The sequence below is a fragment of the Saimiri boliviensis genome, chromosome 12, assembly GCF_048565385.1.
Source record: "Saimiri boliviensis isolate mSaiBol1 chromosome 12, mSaiBol1.pri, whole genome shotgun sequence".
NCBI classification, from domain to species: Eukaryota; Metazoa; Chordata; class Mammalia; order Primates; family Cebidae; genus Saimiri; species Saimiri boliviensis.
This window is the reverse complement of record NC_133460.1, coordinates 82,246,462-82,261,543: the sequence shown is the minus strand read 5'-3', so window position 1 is coordinate 82,261,543 and position 15,082 is coordinate 82,246,462. Positions and strand designations below refer to the sequence as shown.

The following is a 15,082-nucleotide window of genomic DNA, read 5'->3' as shown; positions in this document are numbered from 1 at the left end:
ACTTACCTCGGAAGGGGAGGGTGCCCAGTTTGTGCAGATTCTCCTCCAGTTTCCCATAGTCCACCTCTGCAGTGGCAGTGAAGGGGGTGGTCACAGGGGGGTAGATGCCGGCAATGTCCACCTTCTTCCCCTCCCCTGAGGCCCAGCCCCTCACATTCCTGGACAAGCCCCTGCTTAGCCCCTGCCTCACAGAGGACCAGACTTGGGGACCCAGCATCTCTGCAGGAGGCCCGAGGCACAGTTGGTCTGTGTCCCAGAGTGAGACTTAGTTTGGACTCTTTCTAACCCCCTATTAATGATCAATGTGTCTAGTTAAAAATTTGCGGCCTCCCTGACTTGTGGCCACTGGGGCAGGCCTGAGCTGAGTGTCCCCAGGGTCAGGGGCAAGGCACATAGGCCCCAGGGGGCCCACTTCCTTCTAGGTAGCAGCTGGAGAAATGCCACAAAACAGTGTCCCTTTGGCCAGATGTAGGACTGGTTTCTGGGACCCGAATACTAAAGGGTATCTCCAGCAGGATCTGGGCCCTCCTCCCACCATTCCCAGCCCCAAAGCTGGAAGCACTGCCAGGTGTCCACAGGCAGTTCTGAGATTGGTGGAGCTGATTGGCTGAGCAGGCCCTGCCCTGTGGGAGGCGTGGCAAGGCTGGGTAAGAAGCTGCCTGTGACAGGCTGTCCCTCCCCTGCCCCAGTCCCCTGCCAGGCTCCTCTTGCCAAGACAGCCACGCGACAAGCCTGTGCCAGCCACACACAGCCCCACAGGACAGCAGTCACCAGGAAGGGGGCCCAGGATGAGTCTATCACCAAGTCAATCCATGCAGGGGCCAAGCCTGGCCCCAGAGACATGGGACGGGGCAGGAAAAATTGAGTGATAGGGAAGAAATGAAAAGAGACCGTGGCAGGGAAGCTGCAGGGCTGGCTTCGAGGCCCAACTGGCTCCCAGTTTCCCTCCTCCCCAAGCCCACATGTGGCCCAGTCTTCCTTCCTTCCTAAAGATTTCAGACACAAATGGAAATGAACATCACAATTAGCAAAAACAGCCTTTTTATTGTGGTAGTTTGTGGGTGCTCCTGGATCACGCAGAGGAAAGGCTGGGCCCTCGGTGAGCTCTGGGAGCCATTCTTAGGATCCTCTGGCTGCACACGGGGAGGGGCCGGGTAGCTGGCCAGGCTGGGGCAGGCGTTCACTGGGCTGGCACGGGCTGGGGTGTCTCCCGCCCACTCTCATCAGGCCCCTCCAGCCCGTTATGCTCAGCCCCCGGCTCAGGATGCTCCAGGGCGTGCCGGGTATCAGCCTGCCACAGCTGCACCAGGTCCGTGGGGGTCTTTCCTGCCTGTGGGGGCCAAGAGAAAATCTATTCACTGTCCTGAAGGCTTTCCCAGGAGGTACCCTCGTCTACGCCACCAGAGCTTCTCAAATGGGGGCAACTGGCAATGTGCGAAGACACTTTTGGTTGTCACCCTGGGGGATGGGTACTACTGGCATCTAGTGGGCCGAGGCCAAGCATGCTGCCTAAACATCCTGCAATGCATCGAACAGTCTCCTACAAAAAGAAGCACCCTGCCCTCAGTGTCAATCATGCTGGGGTAAGAAACCCTCATTTCTACCGTCTCCATATCTTCCTGCTTTTCTCATTATCCCCTTAGCCTTTCTTGAGCCTGCGGGACTCTCCCATGCCCTCCTTTTGTGAATGCTCTGGGCCCCAAAGAAGAACTGGGACCAAGTGTCCCCTAGTCCAAGGTGTTCCCTGGGGGCACCTTCCCCTTCCAAGGACTTCCTGCCTAGATTCTAAGAAAACTCAAAGGCCACCAGGAGCTGACATGGTGCTAGGAATTGTCATGCCAGCCAAGTGCTCAGACCCTTCCAGCTCTTCATAATTCTGGCCTTCTTGGGCCTGCACGTGAGCACCCCGTCTTTGGGAAGGCCTCTTGGGGTCTTTGGGAAGGCCTCTTACTGGCCCTCCTGCTGTCTCTTGGCACTTGCACTCTGGACATAGAGACACACATGGAGTGGGGCGGGCAGTTGGAGTGGTGCTCTGGAAGAGGACAACTTTATGTACTATGGTACTGGCCAGAGCCAATGATACCTGTCCCTAGGTGGGGGGGTCCCCCAGGGGCGTGGACAGCCCCTCCACTATGTGAGTGCTCACACCCATGACTGAATCAGGGAGGGAATGAACTTACCAGGTTCTTGGTCATCATGTCAGCCCCATGCAGGAGCAGCAGTTTGATGATTTTGTAGCGGTTGAGTCTCACAGCGTCATGCAGGGCAGTGTCTCCTTCCTAGAGTCAATGTGGCCCTCAGTATGGCCCTTGTGGGCAGTGGGAGGGGGCAGGGTGATGGGAGGTGGTCTAGAGACCTTGCTCAGGAGCCAAGTCCTGAAGGCCCCAGGAGGAAGGACGCCACCTGCAGGAGCCTGCAGGCTGCCCGCACGCCCATGGCGGGGTGAGCAGCAGGCAGGCTGGCACTCACTCTGTCTCTGGCATTGATGTCCAGGCCCAGGGATAGAAAGTGCTCCACAATCTCCACGCGCCCTGTCCGGACTGCCACATGCAGGGGGGTGCTCAGCAGCTGGGTGGGAGGAATCAGGAACTGCTGGTTGACAAGGCCTGAACTGTGGTACCCCTGGGGAGGCGGGGCTGTCCTAACTCCAGCTTAATCCCTCTTCCAAGTCCTAGTGCCAAGGCCTGAGGACTGGAGGGGCAGGGAATGGTATAATTTCCCACCATCCCAACCAATGGGCTAACTCTAAAGCCTTAAATACCACTTCCTCCAGGAAGCCTTCTATGATTCTCCTCTCACTCAGCTGCTCACTCGTCTACCCTTCTTTTAATAATCATAATAGATGTTATTTATTGAGAGATGACTATGGGATAGACATGTCAAAAGCTTACAGGGCATTTGCCTTGCTGGGCACAGTGGCTCATGCCTGTAATCCTAGCTCTTTGGGAGGCTGAGGTGGATGGGTCACCTGAGGTCAGGAGTTCAAGACCAGCCTGACCAACATGGTGAAACCCCGTCTCTTCTAAAAATACAGAAATTAGCTGGGCGTGGTGGCACACGCCTGTAATCCCACCTACTCAGGAGGCTGAGGCAGGAGAATCGCTTGAACCCGGGAGGCAGAGGTTGCAGTGAGCCAAGATCACACCATTGCACTCCAGCCTGGACGACCAAGCAAGACTCCGTCTCAGAAAACAAACAAACCAAAAAAGACATTTGCCTTATGTTGAATAAATAATTTATTTCTGTATGCTTTCTCACCTAATCTACACAAGAACTCTGCAAGACATTTTACAGATGAGGAGCAAAAGCTCAGAGGCTGTCACTTGTTCAAGGTTGTACATGAAAGAACGAGTGAATAGAAGGATGGTGCATGAATAAATAAATGAATGAGTGGATGAATAAATGGAAAATGGATGGATGAATAGAGAGCTAGATAGAAGGATAATGATGGATAATATGAACAAATCTTGCATCTTTTGAGTGGTCCCGAAGCCCCCAAGACAGTGAGTCTCTTGTCCTCCCTTCCTGTCCGCCCTTCCTGCTCCCATCCCCAGATGGTGGTTCATCAAGGGCCTGTGTGGATGGCAGGGACCTGTCCCTGGGCTGGGAGGCCCAGTAGAACACTATCTTAGCTTGCCTGTTCTGCAGCCAGAAACCAGACTACTCGCTACCTTCCTGCCCCCCTGGGCTTTCCTGCCCTCAGACCCCTGCCTTCCTCCCAACAGCCACCCCAGTATCTGCTGCTTCTGAGCGTTGTTGCCTCACCTTATCCCTCATATTGGTATCTGCTCCTCGGCTTTGCAGAAGTTTCACCACCTCTAAGTGGCCACCACGGCAGGCCCAATGCATGGCTGTGCAGTCCAGCTAGAAGGAAATGATGAGATCTAACTACAGAGCTGCAGAGAAGAAATATCCGGGGGGAACGGACGCCAGCCAGGAAGACAGAGAGTTATCCAGGGGAAAGGTACAGGGAGCAGCCTAGGCCTGCGCAATGGATCAAGTGGAACAGAAAAACACTCAGGGCCCATCCGATCCAAGCCAGGCTCACAGAGGATGCTTAGGGAGGAGAAGGGGCTTCCTCGAGGTCACACAAGCCACTGAGGTGGAATCTGGCCCCTCAGCAACCTGTTTGTGTTTCAGGTTGGCACAGGGGGCAGGGAGAGGGTGTCTGTTGGTGCTGGACCCACCTCCTGTCTCCCGCTGAATACCTGCCCTCTCACTCACCCGATCCTGGAAGTCCACAGTGGCCCCACTATCCAGAAGCTTCTCCAGGATTTCCACATGGCCTTCCAGGGAGGCTCGGTGCAGTGCTGTTCGACGGAACTGTCCCCAGAGAGGCTGTCAGGGCCTGGCCTCTGGCTCCAGGCCTGAGCCCATCTCCCACCCAAGCTGAGGCCCAAGCCTTCCCCCCAGCTTGATTCTGTCCCCTGTGCTTGGCTCCCATGTTTTCTTTTTCTTTCTTTCTTTCTTTTTTTTTTTTTTTACGATTGAGTCTCACCATCACCCAGGCTGGAGTGTAGTGGCACAATCTTGGCTTACTGCAATCTTCGACTCCCTGGTTCAAGTGATTCTCCTGCCTCAGTAACCTGAGTAACTGGAATTACAGGCATGTGCCACCACACCCAGCTAATTTTGTGTATTTTTTTTTTTTTAGTAGAAATGGTATTTCACCATGTTGGCCAGGATGGTCTTGATCTCATGACTTTGTGATCCACCGGCCTTGGCCTCCCAAAGTGCTGGGTGTACAGGTGTGAGCCAACCATGTTTTCTGTGTTCTTCCAGTTCCCTTATGCTCTGTCCAGACTAGCCTGGGAGCCCTCTGTCCTGGGGAACCCAACCTTCTCACTACCCGCCAAGCACATCAAGCCACACCTCTGCACAGGCAGGTCCCTCTTCAGGCATGCCTGTTTTGCCCTCACTTCTTGGGAGTGCTTGATAAAATCTGCTACTCCTTCAAGATGTGGCTCAAATGTCATCATTTCTTGAAACCTCTAGGCCAGGGCTACCCCAGGGCCCAGATGACTCTTGACTGTGAGAGCATGTTCAAGGGCAAGTCAAGTCTTGCTGGACACCCCGAGTGCCTAGCACAGGGCCAGAATGAGCAGGTGACACTGATCACTGATTCAAAGAAAGAATAAACTTTTGGCCGGGCGCGGTGGCTCAAGCCTGTAATCCCAGCACTTTGGGAGGCCGAGGTGGGTGGATCACGAGGTCGAGAGATCAAGACCATCCTGGTCAACATGGTGAAACCCCGTCTCTACTAAAAATACAAAAAACTTGCTGGGCGTGGTGGTGCGTGCCTGTAATCCCAGCTACTCAGGAGGCTGAGGCAGGAGAATTGCCTGAACCCAGGAGGCGGAGGTTGCGGTGAGCCGAGATCGCGCTGTTGCACTCCAGCCTGGGTAACAAGAGCGAAACTCCGTCTCAAAAAAAAAAAAAAAAAAAAAAAAAGAATAAACTTTTTCCCTTCTCCTTTCTGCCTTGGACTTTGGAAAACTCAGGCCACAATATCTTTCCATATTCTAATGATCCAGTTACAGGCCACAGTGAGTATCTTTCTGTATTCTAATGATCCGGTTACACGTCAGTCTCCCCAAGGAACCAACCTGGTCTGTTTCTTTTTTTGTATTCTGGCACCTAGTGCGGTGCTCAGAAGTAGAAAGTTCTTGGACAGACTGAGAGGATTAAGACTTTGGAGTCTAAAGAACAGAACGGACATGTGGTCAAAGTCTACAATAATGCAGACTAAAGGTGGGAAACCACTAATGGGCTAAATCCCAGGATATGAGAGCAAGAAAGCACCCCAGGAAGTGTGAAACAGGCAGTTTCAGGGAAAACAAAAAGAAGCATGATGGGTGATGGAAAATTTTGAAAATATGGCTGCAAGGGTCCTGGCGTGGTGGCTCACACCTGTAATCCCAGCCCTTTGGGAGGCTGAGACAGGGGATCACCTGAGGTCAGGAGTTCAAGACTGGCTAACATGGTAAAACCCAGTCTCTACTAAAAATAGAAAAATTAGCCGGGCGTGGTGGTGTGCACCTATAATCCCAGCTACTTGGGAGGCTCAGGCAGAAGAATCACTGAACCAAGGAGGCAGAGTTTGCAGTGAGCCAGCCAAGATTGTGCCACTGCACTCCAGCCTGGGTGACAGAATGAGACTCCATCTCAAAAAAAAAAAAGCCGGGCGCGGTGGCTCAAGCCTGTAATCCCAGCACTTTGGGAGGCCGAGGCGGGTGGATCACGAGGTCGAGAGATCGAGACCATCCTGGTCAACATGGTGAAACCCCGTCTCTACTAAAAATACAAAAAACTAGCTGGGCATGGTGGCGCGTGCCTGTAATCCCAGCTACTCAGGAGGCTGAGGCAGGAGAATTGCCTGAGCCCAGAAGGCGGAGGTTGCGGTGAGCCGAGATCGCGCCATTGCACTCCAGCCTGGGTAACGAGAGCGAAACTCCGTCTCAAAAAAAAAAAAAAAAAGAAAGAAAAAAAAAAAAGAAAAGAAAATATGGCTGCACAACCTTGATAAAAAAATAAAAATAGGCCAGGTGTGGTGGCTCAAGGCTGTAATCCCAGCACTTTGTGAGGCTGAGGTGGGAGGACTGATTGAGCCCGTGAGGCAAAGATTGCAGTGAGCCAAGATTGTGCCATTGCACTCCAGCCTGGGTGACAGAGTGAGACTCTGTCTAAAAAAAAAAAAAAAAAAAAAAAAAAAAAAAAAAAAATCAGTACTATACCATGAGAAACAAAAATATCATATCTTAGCATGTGCTTGATAGTTTCTTCATTCATTTGGTGAATACTCACTGAGGTGCTAATATTCCTTTTACCAAATATATGCATATATATACATACATACATATATATATTATATATTAGATATATATAGACACACACAGAGAGAGAGAGAGAGAGAGAGAGAGTCTTTCTCACTCTGTTGGAGAGAGAGAGTCTCTCTCACTCTGTTGCCTAGGTTGGTCTTGAACTCCTAGGCTTGAGTGATCCTCCCACCTTGACCTCCTAAAGTGCTGGGATTACAGATGTGAGCCACGCACGGTGCTCAGCCTAATATTCCATCTGATCACCATAACATGTTGTGAAGGAAGTAGGCCATTTTACAGAGAAAGAAACTGAGGCATGGAAAAGGCACCAACCCAGCCACAGATCCCACACTTGTGAGTGGCAAAGATGGGATCTGAGCCCACATCTTCTGGTCTTGGTCTCTTTTTATTTGATTCCATTTTTCTTTCTTTCCTAAACAAACATGTGACATTTGTTAGTTACTCTGCAGGTGATTCGAGCTGGAAAAGGGTCTGAGGATTTAGGTCAATTCCTGTGCGGGGGAAAGGACACCCTATTCTTTTTTTTTTTTTTTTTTTTTTTTTTTTTTTTGAGACGGAGTTTCGCCCTTGTTACCCAGGCTGGAGTGCAATGGCGCGATCTCGGCTCACCGCAACCTCCGCCTCCTGGGCTCAGGCAATTCTCCTGCCTCAGCCTCCTGAGTAGCTGGGATTACAGGCACGTGCCACCATGCCCAGCTAATTTTTTGCACTTTTAGTAGAGACGGGGTTTCACCATGTTGACCAGGATGGTCTCAATCTCTTGACCTCGTGATCCACCCGCCTCGGCCTCCCAAAGTGCTGGGATTACAGGCTTGAGCCACCGCGCCGGGCGCAAGGACACCCCATTCTGAGCCCCCCAACCACCTATCCATCTAGAGAACACCTGTGCCTCCTCTCAGATAGGCGCACAGCGTGCTGACCCAGAGTGGGCTGACCCAGGAGCTTAGCGGAATGGGGTGGGAGCTGACAGGGAGGCTGATCGGGGGCGGCTGGGAGCATCACCTGGTCGCACGTGTCAGCGGACCCCCCGTCAGCCAGGAACTTCTCAATGACCTTCATTTTCCCCTCCACAGCGGCTTTCAGGAAGGTCTCCTCATCCACGGGGCCGGTCTGCAGGTGTGGATGCAGCAGTCACGGGCGCCCCTGCGACCCGAGGCCTCCCGGGCTCCCCCCACCCCTACGCAGTGTCCTCCCCAGGACCCTTACGATCTCCTCGGGCTCCGGGGGCGGCTCATGCGAGGCGGCCAGGGCGTCGCGCTTCTTCTGCTTGCGTTTCTTCCGCAGCTCGATGAGGTTCTGGATCCCGCCCACGTCGATGATCTCTCGCCGCAGGTCCAGGGATGTCTTGCGCACGCGCTCTTGGCCCTGAGTGGGGATGGCCTATCAACCCCCAGGCTGGGCAGAGAGGTTGGGGGTCTTGGGAGACCTCTGAGCTGAGCTGGTGGGGAGGACGGGGTAGGCAGGGAGACCCTCTCAAGAATGAAGGAAGCAAGGTCTAACCCTCCTTCCAGGGCTAGATGGTTCTCAGATTGGGGGAATTCTGACTCAGCAGCTCTGGGGCGGGGTGGAGATTCTGGCGGGGTGCTGAACTGCCGGTCCATGGGCCACGTGGGGAGAGGTGCAGACACTGGGTCCTCCCGGGCTTACCTTCACCTTCTGTAGGGCTGCACTCTGAGCCCCGTGGTGCTTCTCATCCTCCAGCACCAGCAAGTCCATGGGCAGCTTCTGGCGTTCGGCTCCCCGGAGTTTCTGCGATCCAAGGAGAGCACCTTCTCCAGGACCCGAGGAGACAGGTGGCCTCTCGCCTAACCACGCCAAGGACACTCCACAGGGACCTCCTTCTGGGTGGTCTCAGAGCCCTTCTGGCTGATCCTGGAGAGCCCTCTGCAAGGGCAGTGCCCCTGGAGAGTCCCCCAAAAGGGGCGAGTTTCCCACCTCAGCCTCAGCCCCAGTCCCAATCCTGAGCTCAGACACCTGCCCGCTGACTGGCCTGGATCTCTGCAAAACATTAACAGCCACCAGAGTGAGGTTTCCATGAGATTAAATATAGTCACTCTTTCAAAAATCAAGATTTTTTTTTCTTTACTTTTTTGGCATTAAAAATTCACTTTGGCTGGGTGTGGTGGTGCCAGGCTTTAGTCCCAGCTGCTGGGGAGGCTGAGGCAGAAGCACTGCTCAATCCCAGGGTTTCAAGACCACCTTCAGAGACATAGCAAGATCCTGTCTCTAAAAATAAATAGGCCAGCCACAGTGGCTCCCTCTGTAATCCCAACACTTTGGGAAGCTGAGGTGGGAGGATCACTTGAGCCCAGAAGTTTGAGATCAGCCTGTGCAATATAGTGAGACCTGATCTTTACCAAAAATTTAAATAATGAGCCAAGCATGGTGACTTTTGCTGTAGTCCCAGCTATTCGAGAGACTGAAGTGGGAGGATTGCTTGTGCCCAGGAAGGGGAGGTTGCAGTGCAGTGCGCCAAGATCGTGCTACTGCGCTCCAGCCTGAGTGATGAGAGAGAGGAAGAGAGGGAGAGAGGGAGGGGTGTGTGTGTGTGCGTGTGGGGGAGAGAGAGAGAGAGAGAGAGAGAGAGAGAGAGAATATGACCCAGCCTCAAAAAATGAGTAGGCCAGGCACAATGGCTCACACCAATGATCTGGGAGGCTGAGGCAGGTGGATTGCTTGAGCCCAGGGGTTCGACACCAGCCATGGGCAACATAGTGAAATTCCATCTCTACTAAAAATACAAAAATTAGCCAGGCATGTTGGCACACACTGTAGTCCCAGCTACTCAGGAGACTGAGGCACAAGAATATATTGAACCCAGGAGGTATATGTTGCAGTGAGCCAAGATTGCACCACTGCACTGCAGCTTGGGCAACAGAGTGAGACTTGGTCTCAAATAATAATAATAATAGTTTTTAAAATAAACAAATAATTCACTTTGATGAAATAATTGTGATGAGAGGTAATTGTTTCTTTCTTTTTTCTTTCTTTTTTTTTTTTTTTTTTTTTTTTTTCCGAGACGGAGTTTCACTCTTGTTACCCAGGCTGGAGTGCAATGGCACGATCTTGGCTCACCGCAACCTCCACCTCCTGGGTTCAGGCAATTCTCCTGCGTCAGCCTCCTGAGTAGCTGGGATTATAGGCACGTGCCACCATGCCCAGCTAATTTTTTGTATTTTTAGTAGAGACGGGGTTTCACCATGTTGACCAGGATGGTCTCGATCTCTTGACCTCTTGATCCACCCGCCTCGGCCTCCCAAAGTGCTGGGATTACAGGCTTGAGCCACCACGCCCGGCCAGAATTGTTTCTTAAATGGCCTTACTCTGCAATATACAATCTGGGAACTCCTTGTTAGATACCTTTTTTTTTTTTTTTTTCTCAGCTGTCACTGACCTGTGAAGTCTAGAGTCTTGCTTTCAGGGGAACAGGGCAACGGGAGCAGCAGCTCCTCAGCCTTCAGCCTGAAATGGGCTCTAAATCTGAACCTTCTTCTCACTGTAACCCAGGTTCAATGCCTGCCAGGTCTCCTCTGCATGTGCCCTCTGATTTTCCTGGACTGCTTCTTCTCCCTTTGCAATGTGCTGGCACCCCCATCCCTGCAGTCCCCAGCACACAGCTTGTGTGGCTGTGTCCAGGAGCGATTGCCCAGGTCGGAGGGTCCAGGGTCGATGTGGCAGCTGGGAAGGAGGCCACCCTGACAGAGCACTTGGATGCCTTTCACATTCTTCCTGAGCTCCCACACTAGCTCCTTCAAGACGGTTTTGAGAGTGGATTTGCCAAATCTTCATTCTGAAGTCCTATTTGCCACTGCTTTCTCCCTTTCATGTTGGGCTTCATGGTTGGAGGTCTCCTCAGTGCTGGCCTAACCTGAAACACTGCATCTTCTTCAAAGGACGAGAGAGAACCTGGGGCTGCAGCTACTGCTGCGTGTGGGACTCCGGCTGGGCTCCTCAGGGAGCATCCAGAGGGCCAGCTTGTGTCTTAATCATCTTGGTGTCCCCAGCATCTGTGATAGGCCCTAGCACGTAGTAGGTGCTTCGGCATCTCTGCTAACCCTTAAGTTCTCAGTGATGACCTAACCCAGTAAGCTCCCCACAGTGTATCTCCAGCCCCTGCGCTGGCCTCTGGGGCCCTCATTCCTGTCCCACCCTGGGGATGGGGCACAGCCTAAACAGAGGCTCTCCTCCAAGAACCCTGCCAGGCTGGGGCCTGGTAGAGACAACTGATGACTCTAATGCTCACCCACATCTTCCCACAGGCTATAGCCCTTCATTTCAGGTTTGTCTTTGTGGGCTGACACACAGTAGGTGCTCAATAACTGTTTGCTGCATTGAATGTGTGTTCATGAAACACACAAAGCTCCCACCAGTAATTACTTCATAGACTGTCGTGCAGATTAAATGACCGAATGCCTGTAAAATGCTTAGCACCGGGCCTGGCACTGGTGTCCTGCCAGCTCTGTAGCTATATTTATTGGATGAATGAACGGAAGAGCACTGCCCTGTGCCCCCTTGCTGAAGGTCCCTGTGTCTAGTGGCAGCACTCCAGAACTGGCACAGCAGCATGACTCACCTGCCTGGCGCCAGCCAACCATAGGCACATGCCCTTGGGGGAACTAGAAGTGGGATTCCTAGAGATCCAGGGATGCTTGCCCCAGCCAGCACTCAGTCCAGGCTCTTTCCTGACCTCATCTCTTCTTCCCTTAGGGTCCTGACCCTTCCCTCCTCCTCACTCCTCATTCAGTCACACTCCTTTTTTTGAATGGCATCTACCTCCAAACTGATGTATCTCCTCCCCTCAATTCCTGTTAGGGCCAGCCTTTTACAACAAGTTCTCAGGGCTATCAGAGCTGCCTTCCTAAAACAGGTCAGATGGCACCACTCTCCCTCACTCAATAGCATCCAGTGGCTCCCCACTGCCCACAGAATAAATATATATTTTTTTCTTTTTTTCAAGAGAGTCTCATTCTGTTGCCCAAGCTGGAGTGCGGTGGTGCAATTTCACTGCAACCTCAGCTTCCTGGGTTCAAGTAGCTGGGACTACAGGTGCATGCCACTACACTGAGCTAATTTTTGTATTTTTAGTAGAGATGGGGTTTCACCATATTGACCAGGCTGGTCTAAAACTCCTGACCTCATGATCTGCCTGCCTTGGCCTCCCAAAGTGCGAGGATGACAGGCGTAAGCCACCACATCCAGCCCAGAATAAATATCTTTTACATGGCCCTCTCTGGCTTGTCTTTCCAGCCTTAGTCCTACTACCAGACTTTCTGAAAACAGTCGTGCTTTCACTCACAGAAACTCTAGCTCCTGCATTTCCTTAGGCTGGAATACCCTCCGCCATCCTGGACTCCACTGAGTCTTCCTGAAGGCCCAGCTCAGGTATCCTCCTGGCCACAGAGGAGTCCTTTTTTTTTTTTTTTTTGGACGTAGTCTCACTCTGTCTTCCAGGCTGAAGTGCAGTGGCACAATCTTGGCTTACTGCAACCTCCACCTCCCGGGTGCAAGCAATTCTCCTGCCTCAGCCTCCAGAGTAGTTGGGATTACAGGTGCCCACCACCGTTCTCAGCTAATTTTTGTATTTTTAGTAAAGACAGGGTTTCACCATGTTGGCCAAGCTGGTCTCAAACTCCTGACCTCAGGTGATCCACCCACCTCGGATCTCGGATCTCAAAATGCTGGGATTACAGGCTTCAGCCACTGCACCTGGCCCTGTCCACAGAGGAGTCCTTGAGGGCGCTCAAACAATTCATGAGCTCCTTGTGTTCCTCCCCTTCTGATTCACACCTTTATTTAGCCATTTCTTCCTTCGCCTTGTTTCTTAGTTGACCATGAAACTGACAAGTGGACTAAAATGAATGCTGGGTTGGTAAAAAGAAGGCAGGGTCTGGGCCTTATTGGTCCACCCATTTCTACAGCTCTGGACTCCTGGCAGAGCTGACACTAGATGAAGTATTAATTTAAATAAAATGAAGAGTAGGGGCTGGGTACAGTGGCTTACACCTGTAATTTCAGTATTTTGGGAGGCTGAGGCAGGTGGATCACACCTGTAATTTCAGTATTTTGGGAGGCTTGAGGCGGGTGGATCACCTGAGGCCAGGAGTTCGAGACCAATCTGACCAACATGGTGAAACTCCCATCTCTACTAAAAGCACAAAACTTAGCCAGGCGTGGTGGCGCATGCCTGTAATCCCAGCTACTCGGAAGGCTGAGGCAGGAAAATCACTTGAACCCAGGAGGCAGAGGTTGCAGTGAGCTGAGATTGTGCCACTGCACTCCAGCCTGGGTGACAGAGGGAGACTCCATCTCAAAAAAAAAAAAAAGAGTAGGACAATTAGCACCCCTGCCCCACTCCACTTCCTTATCCCAGAGAAAATGGAATTGCCCAGAACACCACACCCGAGGGTGCCCAGCAGGCTGGCAAAAATCCATGCTTCCTTTCCCAGCATTCCTTCCTCACTCTGTTCCTCACTCTCCTCTTCAGTGGCCAAACACTGGTGTTACCCTGCTCCAGCCTCCCACTCAGTCACAGGGGGTCGCAGGGCCACACATTCCAGACAGTCCTGGGCAGCACCCAGCTGTCTGCCTTGTACAGCCCACTGTCTCTCAGGGCCCAGGAGAGTGGGCAGTCTCAGGAGGCCCAGCTCAGCTCCCCACTCCACTGACTCCATTTTGGAGGCTGAAGTCTCAGTCTTCCGCTGCCAGCAATACCCCCTGCCAGTAATGCCCTGGGACAGGAATGAGATCCAGCCGGGCTCTTGGCAACATCTGCCCCTCCCCACCACAGGTGTAGCAGCCAGGTTCTCCCTCCCCTTCACAGCAGAGCTGGATCTCCTCAAACCCCCTTGGGCCCCTCCACCCCTGCCCGCACCTCATTCTCCTCCTCCTGTGCCAGTCGCTGCTCGATGAGTGCCGTGGCCCTCTGCACCGCCTCGGAGTCCTCCATGGTGCTGTCCATAACCACCTCTACAGGCCACAGGGGCTCGGGGGCTTTATAGGCCAGAGCACCCACCCCGCCCAGCTGGGCGCCTTTGCCATGAGCTCACTGGCCCAATTCTCCACCTGCTTCCCCAACCTGTCACCTTCACCTCGGGCAGCCCCAGGGAGCAGGGGGAGCCAGGGCCAGGGAGCAGGGCCAGTTGCTCTGCCAATTCCTGGCCTATTAGAGCCGGAGGGCACCGTGTCCCAAGAGCAGGGTTGCAGGAAGAAGCATGTCCAGCCTCTGTCCTGAGTGCTTGGGCCTAGCTGGGCCTTAGCCAAGGCAGCTGGGCTGCACAAGGGACCTGACGGCTGCATGCTCTAGCCCAGATGACAGTGCCACCTGCTGGATGGCTGGAAACCCTGCTCAGCCAGCTCCAGGAAAGGGGCCTGAAAACCACATGTGGGGACCAGGACAGTTCTGTACTCCCAGGCTGTAGTGCAGACATGCCCTGCTGACTGTGAGGAGGGTCACACTCTACTTGTCCAGGCCAGGGCAGTAGTAGCAGTTAGGGCAGCCATCTCCCTCTTTGATCGCAGCTCACGCTGGCCTTCGGCTCTCCGGGGTCCCACACGCTCCTCCCTGCTCCCCGGTTAAGCATCACTGCATTTGGATGGGTGACCTTTAGTCACCAACAAACCTTATCCAATCTGTCTCCTCCCTCGGTGCCTCAGGGTAAGCGCTCAGGGAGCCTCTGCAGCACTTACAGAGTCTTGCTTCAAGAGAGGGGTCTCTGGAAAGTGCTAAGCCCAGCTCAGGACGAACAGCAGCTACTCCGATCCTCCTACCCTCCAGGGCTTTCCCTGTCAGGCCCAGACAGTGCGAGGCTTTCCTGGCCAGGAGGCTGGCCATGCTCACTGAGAAGGAAAAATACTCCCCACTGGAGCAAAAGCAGATCTGTACTTGCTCAGTTCCACACCCGGAACTTGCAGGCTGGAGATCTGAGTCACTGTGACCCAGGTTAACCTGCTAGGGACCTGCAGACACCCGGCCCTGTGCTTCTGTAAGGCTCACCTGGCTGGTGGCTGCCCTTAGCTAAATAGCCTTATATAAGATACCCCTCTCTTCAGATATGCATGCATTCCCCTAGGAAGCAGGAGGAACTGGTTCCTTTTCCTCCCTGGCTTGCTTGCTGGGAAGCCGACACAAACCTCTGACATACGCTCATCATCTAAATCTGCCAGAGACTTTACTTTATTTTTTATTTTTATTTTTATTTTATTTTATTTTATTTTTGAGACGGAGTTTCGCCCTTGTTACCCAG

The 15,082-nt window shown here is 52.9% G+C and overlaps 2 protein-coding genes across 3 annotated transcripts in view; both read right to left on the bottom strand.

Annotated features, from left to right (window-relative positions):
- Positions 1–938, bottom strand: part of HOGA1 (4-hydroxy-2-oxoglutarate aldolase 1) — a 33,400-nt gene extending 32,462 nt beyond the window's left edge. The window contains exon 1 of one of the 2 annotated variants that reach the window (XM_010333221.3): positions 7–938. In XM_010333221.3, coding sequence (XP_010331523.1) covers positions 7–217 — 211 coding nt within the window. In that variant the 5' untranslated portion in view covers positions 218–938. The remainder of the gene's footprint in view (positions 1–6) is intronic. The other variant, XM_010333220.3, reaches the window with a different exon arrangement.
- An 86-nt stretch (positions 939–1,024) lies between these two features.
- Positions 1,025–14,144, bottom strand: ANKRD2 (ankyrin repeat domain 2). Its single transcript, XM_003922336.3, has 9 exons — positions 13,711–14,144; positions 8,487–8,588; positions 8,046–8,204; positions 7,842–7,949; positions 4,225–4,323; positions 3,766–3,864; positions 2,470–2,568; positions 2,181–2,279; positions 1,025–1,330 (listed from the first exon to the last, which is right to left on the bottom strand). Exons 1-9 carry the CDS (start codon positions 13,795–13,797, stop codon positions 1,181–1,183), a joined length of 1,002 nt encoding a protein of 333 aa, XP_003922385.2. The 5' UTR covers positions 13,798–14,144; the 3' UTR covers positions 1,025–1,180.
- Between the last annotated feature and the right edge of the window lie 938 nt (positions 14,145–15,082).

Excerpts from the sequence above, each read along its gene's own strand:
- ANKRD2 (XM_003922336.3), bottom strand. The coding sequence starts at position 13,797 with ATGGACAGCACCATGGAGGACTCCGAGGCGGTGCAGAGGGCCACGGCA. Across the intron at positions 8,589-13,710 it reads CACAGGAGGAGGAGAATGAG|AAACTCCGGGGAGCCGAACG; the intron begins GTGCGGGCAGGG and ends CTTGGATCGCAG. Across the intron at positions 2,569-3,765 it reads ATACCAATATGAGGGATAAG|CTGCTGAGCACCCCCCTGCA; the intron begins GTGAGGCAACAA and ends CCTCCCACCCAG.